This window comes from Carassius gibelio, chromosome B22, assembly GCF_023724105.1.
Source record: "Carassius gibelio isolate Cgi1373 ecotype wild population from Czech Republic chromosome B22, carGib1.2-hapl.c, whole genome shotgun sequence".
NCBI lineage: Eukaryota > Metazoa > Chordata > Actinopteri > Cypriniformes > Cyprinidae > Carassius > Carassius gibelio.
This window is the reverse complement of record NC_068417.1, coordinates 4,770,028-4,783,099: the sequence shown is the minus strand read 5'-3', so window position 1 is coordinate 4,783,099 and position 13,072 is coordinate 4,770,028. Positions and strand designations below refer to the sequence as shown.

Here is a 13,072-nt window from a genome sequence, read left to right as displayed (position 1 = left end):
TTAAACAGAGGACAAATAAAACGTCTCTTGTTCCCTTTGCAAACCGATATGGTGTACCACGGCAGCACAACTGCGATGAGCGAGCACCTCAGAGGAACATCTAGGCGCTCTCCGGTGTCTCCTTACAATTTAACTGGTTACCCTGTGATCTGGTGACCAACTTCCTGGTTCAGGTCTGATATTCTTGCACTGATGTTTTCAACTCGATGCAGTGCGGACGCACCTGAGAAGAAGAAAAAAAAAAAAAAAAAAAAAAAGGGTGATAGGTGAACGGCCCCTTAAAAGACAGCGCGCCACGAGACAACAGTCACAAACCACCGAGCTACCCAGAATCAGCTCCAGATCTCTGGAAACCATGCTAAACCTTGCAGAACCCTGACTACATTCTATGGTCATGATGCTTAAGAACATTTCATGACGTCTCAGACAACGGTAAATTTATTGCTACCGTGGTTTAATTATAAACGCTGTCATAAACTCATATTTACAATAGTAAAATATATATATATATTTTTTTGCCTCTTATTTTATACTGTAAAAACTTCCTCCACATTGGTTGAAAATGAACAAAGGTTGAAAATGTTTCTAACCTGTCTACTCTTCCCACAGTCAAGGAGGGGGAAGTCAGGGCCCAGTGGTTAGAGAGTGGACTCCTAACTCTAGGGTCGTGGGTTCGAGTCACGGCCCAGCCATGCCATGACTGAGGTGTCCTTGAGCAGGGCACCAAACCCCCAGCTGCTCCCTGGGCGCCGCAGCATAAATGGTTGCCTACTGCTCCGGGTGTGCGTTCACGGTGTGTGCGCATTCACTGCCGTGTGTGCACTTTGGATGGGTTAAATGCAGAGCTGCTCCCACAGGAGCTTTTTCCGTATCTCCTCACTGCCGCAGCAGTGTCTGCTCCCGCAGGAGCCCCTTTCGTATCTCCTCACTGCCGCAGCAGTGTCTGCTCCCGCAGGAGCCTTTTCTGTACCTCCCCCATATATATATAAAAAAAAAAAATGATTTCATCATGTTAAGCCATTTCACTGAAATAAGCTGTTCAGTTTTCACAATAGGCGACGTGAATTTCAACAAGGGTTCATGATCAGCTTTGATGCCCCACATTCCCAGTCACATTAGCCTCTGCATAATACGCCGTTTTCAAACATAATCAAAAAAAAAAAAAAAAAAGAAAAAAAAAAATTGAATTTAAAAGTCTCTCAGTCTCTCAGCGGACGCAGTAAATATTTATTCGTTTCCACTGCCCGTCCAGCGAGCACCAGTCTCCCAGCGGACGCAGTAAATATTTATCCGTTTCCACTGTCTGTCCAGCGAGCACGAGTCTCTCAGCGGATGCAGTAAATATTTATTCGTTTCCACTGCCCGTCCAGCGAGCACGAGTCTCTCAGCGGACGCAGCAAATATTTATTAGTTTCCACTGCCCGTCCAGCGAGCACCAGTCTCTCAGCGGACACAGTAAGTCCATCCAGCGAGCACGAGTCTCTCAGCGGACGCAATAAATATTTATTCGTTTCCACTGTCCGTCCAGCGAGCACTAGTACATTTATCCGTTTCCACTGTCCGTCCAGCGAGCACCAGTCTCTCAGAGGACGCAGTAAATATTTATCCGTTTCCCCCATTCCGTCCAGCGAGCACCAGTCTCTCAGCGGACGCAGTAAATACTCATCCGTTTCCACTGTCCGTCCAGTGAGCACGAGTCTCTCAGCGGACGCAGTAAATATTTATCCGTTTCCACTGTCTGTCCAGCGAGCACCAGTCTCTCAGCGGACGCAGTAAATATTCATCCGTTTCCACTGTCCGTCCAGCGAGCACTAGTCTCTCAGCGGACGCAGTAAATATTTATTCGTTTCCACTGTCCGTCCAGCGAGCACTAGTCTCTCAGCGGACGCAGTAAATATTCATCCGTTTCCACTGTCCGTCCAGTGAGCACGAGTCTCTCAGAGGACGCAGTAAATATTTATTCGTTTCCACTGTCCGTCCAGTGAGCACGAGTCTCTCAGAGGACGCAGTAAATATTTATTCGTTTCCACTGTCCGTCCAGCGAGCACCAGTCTCTAAGAGGACGCAGTAAATATTTATCCGTTTCCACTGCCCGTCCAGCGAGCACTAGTCTCTCAGCGGACGCAGTAAATATTTATTGGTTTCCACTGTCCGTTCAGCGAGCCTCAGTCTCCCAGCGGACGCAGAAATACCCATTTGCCTCCTCCACCAGTCCAGCGAGCCTCAGCCTCCCAGCGGACACAGAAAATACCTATTTGTCTCCTCTATCAGTCCGCGAGCACTAGTCTCACAGCGGACTCAATAACATCTATTTTTCCACTGTTTGTCCAGCGAGCACTAGTCTCACAGCGGACGCAGAAATATCCATTGATTTCCCTGTCCGTCCAGCGAGCACTAGTCTCTCAGCGGATGCAGTAATTATCTAATTCCTTCTACCTGTCCATTGGGCCTCAGTCTCCCAGGGGACACCGTAAATACATATTTTTCCTCTGCCTGTCCAGCGAGCACTAGTCTCTCAGCGGACGCAGTATGCATCCATCTCTTCCTGTTCTTCCTCCAGCAAGCCCAGTCTTCCAGCGGACGCAGGGACATAATTCGTCTCCCATATCTGTCCAGCGAGCCTCAGTCTCCCAGCGGACGCAGTAATATCTATTGGTTTCCTCTGTCTGTCCAACGAGCAGTGTCTCAGCGGACGCAGTAAATACCTATTCATTCCTCCACCCGTCCAGCGAGCCTCAGTCTCCCAGTGGACGCAGTATGCATCCATCTCTTTCTGTTCTTCATCCAGCGAGCCAGTCTTCCAGCGGATGCAGGAATATAATTTGCTTCCTCTATGTGTCCAGCGAGCCTCAGCCTCCCAGCGGACACATTACGCATCTAGTCAATATATTATTACACCTCGCAGGCAGACGGTGGAGCCCGTCTTCCCGACATCGTAACTGCTTCTTCCTCAACTATTAACCAACAGGACCTGCCTGCTCCTCTACTTCTGCCAGAGGCAATGCGAGATCTCCGGGTCAAACGACCATACTTCTAAAAACGTCAGCCCGCCAAATCTCTGCGTTTTGGGGGGTTCGTAGTCCGGCGGCTGTCCTTTTGCTCTCTTGTTTTTGGGGGGAGAACTCTGGGTTCGGGCCACATCCCGAGCTCGGAGCCCTCTACCCGGACAGCACGCCAAATACGCATAAACTTACGGTATTAATATACGTAGATGTGAACTCGTGAAATGCTGTTTTATAACAAAGTTCGGGAGGAACAGTCGCAGTTCATTAACCTGATTAACAAAAGTGGAGACCAATCAGTAATCAACTCATGACAAGGTATAAATAACAGCAGAACCTATCTCTGTTCATTGACGGTTTTCAGCATCCCTCCTCCACCCCATTTCTCCTCACTTATAGATCCATCTACTCTTACCACAACCGGGGGGAGTACTCTGGGTTCGGGCCACATCCCGAGCTCGGAGCCCTCCACCCGGACAGCACGCCAAATACGCATAAACTTACGGTATTAATATACGTAGATGTGAACTCGTGAAATTAACATCACACCCTGATGTCACATGTCTTTACGGGACCTTTAGGGGTTGTGTGTGAATGCACGCACATATTCCGGGTAATCACTGGTAGTGTGAAAGTGCAAAATCTAGGGATCCAGAAACAATTGCCGGGAAACATTACCCGTGTATTTGCTGGAATCACAGTGGGAAAGGGGCTAAAGGCTAATCATGCTGTCAAATTAGCATCTTGATATGCCACACCTGTTAGGTGGATGGATTATCTCAGCAAATAGAAAGAGAAGTGCTCACTAACACAGATTAAGACAGATTTGTGAACAATATTTGAGAGAAATAGGTATTTTGTGTACATACAAAAAGTCTTAGATCTTTGAATTCAACTCATGAAAATTGGGGTGAAAACAAAAGTGTTGCATTTATAATTTTGTTCAGTTTAGGTATGCACCTACATCTGCAAATAATCGAAGAGAAAAATGGCAAAACATCTTGCTCCTGTTTGCAGTAGCGCTACTTTGCTGTAACATGGTATATCTCTGTGATCTGATAATAATAACTTTGTAGGACTATAATTATTTAGATAGTCCAAAAAAAAATTAAATGAATAAATCCAACAACTTATAACTGATTCTGTTACATTGAAGTGGATACAAAAGTATTTATTGATTATTAATATTAAGGTAACAGTTTACAATAAGGTTCAATTAATGTTTAACACAAACAAACAATGAGCAATACATTACAGTAATTATTAGTCTTTCTTAAATTTAGTTAATGAGAATAAAGTTGTTCATTCTTAGTTCATGATTATTAAGAGTGCATTAACTGTTAACTAGCACAACTGTTGATTTTAATAATGAATTAGTAAATGTTGAAATTAATATGAAAGGGTTATTTCAGGCAAAAATGAAAATTATAAAATTATAAAATAACAAAAATTACGACTGTACGTCAACAGTCACAGCAGTCGCGCTCACAATAGACCCTGAAGAGATGACGATGCTGAATAAAGTCATAATTTTTGTTATTTTTGGACCAAAACCTGTTTTCGATGCTTCAACAAATTTGACCCTATGATGTAACATGGACTTTGATGATGTTTTATTACCTTTCTGGACATGGGCAGTATATCGTATTTATACATTTTCAATGGAGGCAATTTCTTATTTTTGGCTGAACTAACCCTTGAACTAAGATGAATAAATTCTTAGTTTGCAAACTAAAGTATGTTACCTTGTGAACCTTATTGTAATGTTACCAATATTAACATAAATTCTGTCCAGGTTTATTGTGCTGTTTTCAGGAAAAGTGTGGTTATTTTATTAGTTTGTGTGTTTTTTTTTCAGTAACATTAAAATTGAGTTAAATTTAAAAAGTCTGACAAAATAATTTTCTATTATTTCATAAATTAATAAATAATCATTACAAAGCATTTTTGGTTTTCAGCCAAGTGCATCCAGAATTTTCAGTTTCCGTTTCAGCCCAGAATTTTCATTTCAGTGCATCCGTAGATGTAAGACTACACGTTTAATTTAATTTAAATGTAACAGTAATTTACTTTCAAGAACTGACATATCACAATTTAAATATCGCAATATAAACTCAGAATATCTCAATATATTGACACAAGTATCATGATGATAATATCGTATCGTGAGGCCTCTGGTGGTTCCCACCCCTACTTATAACTGGTGTATGGTTAATTATCACTATACATCATGGTGTCCAATCCTTCTATGTATCAATCTAGACTCATATAATTTTAAGATGAGAACAAAACATGACAAGATATAATAAATAACTTACAGAGCTCTTTTGCAGGTTTTGATGACTGCTGATAATCTATTGAGACACTCGTCTGATTTCTTGAATTTCTGAAGCTCAAACTCCTCCAGCTCCTCATCTGATGTCAACAACACAAAGACCAAAGCAGACCACTGGGCAGGTGAAAGATCAGCAGATGAGAGACTTCCTTTGCTAAGGTGGGTCTGAATGTCTTTCACCAGAGTTTGGTCGTTCAGTTCATTCAGACAGTAGAACAGATTGATGGATCTCTCTGGAGACAGATTAGACTCTAATTTCTGCTTGATGTACTGAACTATTTCCTCTTTACTCTGCTCATTTCTATTTTCCAGTGTCAACAGACCCTGTAAGAGTCTCTGATTGGACTGGAGTGACAAACCAAGGAGGAAGCGAAGAAAAAGATCCAGGTGTCCATTATCACTCCCTAGTGCCTTGTCCACTGCAGTCTTGAGCAAATCAATCATGTTTTTTTTGGATTGTCCAAGAAGGATCTGAAGGAATTTTTTGTTTTTCTTTTCTGTAGAGTCTTGATCAAACACATATTTATTTTTGATGTCTAGAAACTGATGTGCATAAAGGGCTGCAATAAACTCTTGAATGCTCAAGTGAACAAAGCAGTACATGGTACCAAGAGTGATCCCTGTTTCCTCCTTAAAGATCTGGGTACACATGCCTGAGTACACTGATGCCTTATAGACGTCAATACCACAGGCTTCCAGATCTGTGTCATAGAAGATCACATTGTTTCTTTCCAGCTGTTCAAATGCTAGTTTCCCCAGTGAAAAGATGGCATCTTTATCCCAGGAAACGTCTGGTGTATGTTCTCCATCATACTTTCGTCTGCTCTGCTGGATCTGAAATCTGAGGAAGTGTGTGTACATTTGTGTCAGAGTCTTAGGAGTGTCTTCAGTATTTGACTCCTGCAGTGTTTTGGAGACATCATCAGCCTGATTGTGTTTCACATTATTATTTATTTTCTCCTCTAAAATGTTCTGGAGAACAGTTGCTGAAATCCAGCAGAAGACTGGGATGTGACACATGATAAAGAGACTCTTGGATTGTTTAACACGATCAATGATTTCTTTGGCCTGATTCTCATCTGTGACTCTTTTTCTGAAGTACTCCTCCTTTTGTGCATCACTGAATCCTCGTATCTCTGTCAGCCGGTCGATACAGTCAGGAGGAATCTTACTGGCAGCTGCTGGTCTGCTGGTGATCCAGATGAGAGCAGAAGGAAGCAGATTTCCCTTGATGAGGTTCGTCAGGAGAACATCCAGAGAGGCTGGTGATGAAACATCAGACCACGTCTCATTATCCTTAAAGTTTACAGGAAGTCGACATTCATCCAATCCATCAAGAATGAACAAGACTTTGAATTGATTTCTTCTCGTAAGGTTCAGTCCTTTTGTCTCTGGGAAAAACTGAGTTATAAGGTCCATCAAACTTAGTTTTTCTTGCTCCTTTAAGTTCATCTCTCTAAATGGAAGAGGAAATATGAAACTGATATCTTGATTTTCTTTTCCTTCGGCCCAATCCAGAACAAACTTCTGCACAGAGACTGATTTTCCGATGCCAGCAACTCCTTTTGTCAGTACAGTTCTGATCTGCTTGTCTTGTTCAGGTGCTTCAAACTAATGTTTGCACTCAACCTGTATTTCCTGTGATTCATGACGTCTGGAAGCAACTTCAATCTGTCTCACCTCATGTTCAGTATTGACCTGTTCACTACAACCCTGAGTGATATAGAGATCTGTGTAGATGTTCTTCAGAAGTGTAGAGTCTCCTTGCTTTGCAATTCCTTCAGACACACATTGATACTTCTTCTTTAGGCTACACTTTAGCTGATGAATGAAGACCAGATCATCTAAACAGAAACAAAAATACAGATATTGTTTAATCTTATTTTCTCTCTACATTTATAAGTGACGATCTAACAGATGATTATGAGTCTCTTACTTTCTAGAGTATCAGCAGCTTCATCTTGCTTCATCTCTCTCAGGAAGTAGAGCGTGAGATCAAGAGCTGCTTCTTTCATACTGCATCTGTTCTCATTAAAGTCCTTCACCAAGTATTGCATGTCCTCTTTTTGTAATATTTTATTAAACTTTTCCAGTTCTTTTTTCAGAAATGTCATTATTTTGCTCTCAAGATCCTACAAAGACAGACAAGAATGAATGAGAGAAAAAAAAAATCTATATTCGGGCAAAATTATTTATTCAGTAATTAAACATATTCATCAAAAATCAAGTTGAGACAAACAGTAATTTGTTGTAAATATGAATAAAAATAGGCTTTCATTCTTATTTTATAGGTTCTTAAAAAGAAAAAAATCAAATAAAAGTTCTGTCACACTCTTATTGAATATAATTATTAAATGTTCTTGAAAATGTGTTTTATTACCTGGAAGATCTGCAGGAGACTGTCTGTAAAATTCTTGTGTTTCCTGTGAGACTGTAAATCTGGATCTAATGTTTCACACTGAAGCCTGATAGTAAATAAAATCAAAATACTGCGGTTTAGAAAAAAAAAACACCTTGACCAAAATATCTTGTAAATATTTAAGCAAAGAAAAAAAAAAACAATACTGTGATAAATATATGGACTATAAGTTTTATGAAAATTATTCACTGACACACACAGTCTATGTTTGAACAAAATAAGAAACAGATCAAATACCGTTTGGTTCGTGATGTTGTTTCTTCACTGAAGAATGGTGGATTATCCTTTGACCGGTCACTCTTCACAGACACAGAGCTGGACACATGTGAGTCTGATCTTACACTAATGACACAAAGAACAAAACACTTTACTACAGAAGCTCCTTCAGTCTCATTTAAAGAGCTTCACTGTTGAGGATGGTAATGAAGCACAGTATAGACATGCATTTGTTCATCTATGACTATGGATAGATGGAAAGACATTTTCATGTTTGGCTGCATGATCTATTTTCCGTGGTTAAATTATACCTCCTTGTGTCTGCTTGTGTGATTGTGTTACTGGAAAGAAGCTCCAGACTGAGATCAATAAAGAGGAAATCAGTGAGTTATTGTGTTATTTCATTCATTTCTATCACAAGCATCTTAGTGGAGAAATAAGCCAACACAACATTATAATGTCAAAGATAATAAATACCTTTTGGTTTATTGTATTTTATGTACAGTCTATTTAGGCGTGGTTTATTGTATTTTATGTACAGTGTATTTAGGTGTGGTTTATTGTATTTTATGTACAGTGTATTTAGGTGTGTGTATCTGATGTTGTACACAGGAAGCTGGGAGAAAATGCACTGCAGCTTCATAAAGCGTGTTGTACACAAGCTAACCTTTGGGTCGTACGGCTCAGGAACAGAGTTATGAATAAATCTTAAACACTGAATCCAAACAAAGAGGGTTTGCTTTCTCATCCGAACACACAGCGTCTCCACAACATGACGACAACACTACAACTCACTGAAGCCTCGTCTTCTCTTTGTGTTAACCTTTGAACAGCATTACGCTAATATTTCACATTGTGATGCACACATTTGTGAAATTAATATCTGGACTTCAGTAAAGGACGTTTAATAATTTCTGGATCAGTGTTCTCTGTTAGACAGAATAAATCACTTTGCAGGAGACTGTGACCTTTGTAACTTTGAAGATCTTACACAAACAGATATATTACACACTTAAGGAAATTGGAAACATTCAAAAACATCTTATGACCCTTTTAAATAAAGTTTGAAGTTAATTTTAATGTCTGACAGTCAATTTAGGACCTAAAAACCCAAATCACTGATGTGGAATAATTTACTTAAGTCCATATCCAGTGCTGAAGAGAAACTGTAAATTTACTATAAATGATGATGATTTTGATTTTCAATTCTCAGATATTTATCATCTATTTGGTTACTTTTTAAATATGTCTATGCTATTTTTTATTAGGAAGTAACAAAGATCTGAAGTTGTGCAAATAATTTCTAAATATAAAACAAAGTTTGATAAGGTTTTTTTTTCAGCAATCCTCTGAAAGTGCAGCAGTGTTTAAAATGCTTCTCTGAAAACAGACTCAGTCTTACCTCTGTTTGTGTGAGAGACTCATCTTTCCTCTCTTCTCTTCCTCTCTTCATATGAAGAAATATGTTCAGTTAACAGACACAGCAACAAAAAACACTATAAAATAAAGTGAGTTACAAACTAATGCACTGCCATGTAGAATAACCAAATGGTCTTAATGAGAAATTGCTTGTTTAAAAACACTTTCGATTTCGCGTCACGAAAACAACAACATAAACCAGAAGCGGAAATAAGGAAAAATCCTCCGTAATCAAATTTAATAAAACCCCTTTTGAGTCTTGTGATAAGCTTGTAAATGATAAATGTTTTCTAGGACATGACATGCATCAAATTCAACGATCAGCGCTTTCTCTTGCTATCTGTGTGTTTTCTGCAGTTACTTTCGGTTTCTTCTTCTTCGTGGGTTTTACTGGAGAGTCTCGAGCGAGCTGAACAGTTACTGCCACCTGCTGTAGTGGAGAGAGGATATTACACCTAATACATTTAAACACTGCATTATTATTTTCACTCTTCCTGGACTGTTATCTATCATATTCACTTCAAATGACACACATGCAGAGATTTGTATTTATTTCTTACTTTAAATTATTTCAATTCATATTGGGGTACAGTATTAATACTAGTTTCTGCTTCTTTATTGTGTTTAGGCTCGATGTCCAACTAATCTTTGAGTCCATCATTACTTTGTCCAGCTGAGGGTTGAAAAGAGAATCATCCCATATTAAAGACTAAAAAAGTAGTGTTCCGTATTATAAATAAAAAAGATAAAAAAATAATAAACAATAGGAATGTACAAATTCAGAAATAAATTGGTTAGAAGCAAATAACATGGTTTAACAGACTATAATGAAGTCTGTTATATTATCAATTCTTCACATGTACAGTACATTAATACAGAGAATTGAAATTGTGTTACTCTCAGGCTCACGGTGCATACAGATAACACTAACAGTAGAACCTAAAAATACAGATAGATACAGATTCAATAAAATAATAAACACAAGCTGTTTGTTCTTCAGTGTGTTTGGTTCTGCAGGGTTCTAGATCTCTCATGTTCTCTCTGTCCTTCAGTAAACTCTGTCTCTGCAGATTTCACTTCTTCATGATGATTTGATGCTTGTACTTATGGGCTGAAATAAAAAATAAATAAATAGATTATTATTTATCTTTTCTCCTATTAATAGGCACACACACACACACACACATTATATATATACATAAAACGTACAATTAAAAGAACCCAAATATTAAAAAAATTAAGCATTTAAAAATTGAAGGAAGCAATGAATTGAGTTTGACTTAATTGAGTTTTGACTTAAGTGTTCTGGTTTTGTGTTTTATATGAAACACAGTTCATCACAGATTAATAAATAAATACTGTTGAGATAGCTGCAAATGTCACAATAGGCTTTAAACCAGGGGTGTCCAAACTACAGCCCGCTATCACTCATGTGGTAGATATTTATATTTCAGTCCTGTAGTACATTATAAAACAGTGTGCAATAATATAGTGTGTTTAAATTATCATACTTAATAATAGTATTAAATGAATGCAACTTTACTGGGACAAAAACCTCCCTTCACTTATACTGCTAACCAGGGTTCGAAATTAAAATTGTTTTCTAAAGTGACCAGCCAATCAGAATTTCCACTAGCCATTTTTATTTTCCCGTGAAAATAAGATAAATTATGAGTGCCACTGAATGCATTTGATCATTTTATTAACATTGTTCACATGAAAAACACATATAAAGTACAATGCATACAACAAAATCTGCACAGAAAGTGCAAACACTTCATCTATCATCTGAATCACGTCTTCAGAGCTCTTCTTCTTCTTCAGAGCTCTTCTTCTTCAGAGCTCTTCTTCTTCTTCTTCTTCAGAGGTGCCATCAGAATCTGAGCCTCCCTCTGTTCCTTTTATTCGGTGTTTGCTCAGAAAGTCAGGTCTGCGTGAGCACAAACTGTCAGCGTGCCAGATGTCAATGGCTGTGTTTGGATCAAAGTCTCTGATGTCAGGTGAGCACAACTGGGTTTAAGGAGGTCAGAGAAGGTCTCATCTTTTAGGCGTGAGCCCCAGTCACTCTTTACCTGCTTCATAACACTGAACCCTCTTTCACAGTCAGCTGTAGATACAGGGATTGTGAGGAGAGCATCAGAAACATCAATTCTACATATGTTTTTTTTTTTCTCAAACATCAAGTTCCTCCTGCTGTGTGAAGTTCAGTCTTGAGAACTGTCCATTGATCAGGGATCAACTCCACATTCACTCCAGCAGACAGTAAAAGAGGTCAGAAGTGACTGATGAAGATTTGCTCTTTACATGTGAATTGCTAACCTGAACTGGTGTCTGTCTCTGGCCAGCACTGGAAACTGGTCATCCGCATCTCCTGCAGGACACCACTGTTCACATCACTAAATCTAGCAGTGCTGAAAAGAAGTTTAGTAACCTCCAAGTTTTGTAACTTCAGCGTTGTTTACCCTGTCATTACAGATGCTCCATCTATGGTGATTGCCACTTGCTTGTTTCTCCATTGAGTGCTGACTCCACTTCCCATTATACTACACACTGCTTCAGCTAGATTTGCAGCATCTGGCTTTGAATCTAAATCAGCTTTGACCTTGCCCTCAGTGGCACTTGTGACGTAGACCATTTCTTCTTCCATCACTGCACTGTCCAGAGATCATCTGACATGACTGAGATGAACTTGACATCTGATAATCTGGCCCTCATCTTTTTTCTCTCATCCTCTGCTATGTAGTGTATGAACTCTTTTGCCTGGTAGTCATCTGTAATTCTCTCCTATCTTCAATCCTTTCTTTCGGTCTACCCTGAAATAAATTCTTATGTAAATGAAGCCACTGTTAGCACCTACAACACAGTACATTTCATTGAGATTTCTTTATTATTTTTTTTAACTCCCAAACGTAAAGTTTCATCCTTGTCTATGGAAGCACTCTGAATTGTATTAAATGCACTGTTTTGCAGTGGCTCTCCTGATGTAGAGTTGGGATCCACCTGAAGTCTATAAAAGACTGAAGTGATGATGAAATCAGATACAGCTTCCAGACCTGAAGAGCTCTCCGGCTCCACAACCATCACTGATATTGCCTTGAACAAACTACTTACTCACATTTTTACTTTATCTAATACTGACACAGTAATTGTAGAATATTTGTTCTGCTTACTTACTAATTGCAATAAATAAACGGACTTGTAGTAGTATATAACACAAGTCTGCCTCCCTGGCATTGATTTATAGCTAAGAACAGACCACGGAGAAGTCTTCTGTGACCCGTTTTGTGAAGATGAACTCAGACGCTTATGAGACAGAGCAGATCTGACTTACTTTACCTCCCTGAGAATAAACAAAACAAGGTAGAAGGTGTAGGAAACTTAGCACAATATATATCTTAAACATCTCTAAATAATACAGTTTTTTACCTTTTAAAGTTTAATGTTTGTTTTTAAGGCAATTAATTGGCTCGCCCAAACCTATATGATAACATTGTACGACCATACTCAGTTCAAAGGTCACTGAGATCTAGGGTTGCCACCTTCAATACAGAAAAATAAGGGACGCCTGGGGGGACAAAAGGTCCGATGATGTGCCAGTGGTGGTAAATCACAACTTAAAACAAGTTTTCATAAAAATATGAATTGCTAATGAACTTTAGTAATTGTATAAGTTGGCGTGAA

The 13,072-nt window shown here is 39.1% G+C and overlaps 2 protein-coding genes across 2 annotated transcripts in view; both read right to left on the bottom strand.

The window, feature by feature from the left end:
* Positions 1–13,072, bottom strand: part of LOC127987694 (uncharacterized) — a 2,462,016-nt gene that overhangs the window by 2,139,247 nt on the left and 309,697 nt on the right. The window lies entirely within an intron of this gene.
* Positions 6,800–9,758, bottom strand: LOC127987753 (uncharacterized). Its single transcript, XM_052590156.1, has 5 exons — positions 9,375–9,758; positions 7,994–8,098; positions 7,718–7,802; positions 7,274–7,469; positions 6,800–7,181 (listed from the first exon to the last, which is right to left on the bottom strand). Exons 1-5 carry the CDS (start codon positions 9,395–9,397, stop codon positions 6,949–6,951), a joined length of 642 nt encoding a protein of 213 aa, XP_052446116.1. The 5' UTR covers positions 9,398–9,758; the 3' UTR covers positions 6,800–6,948.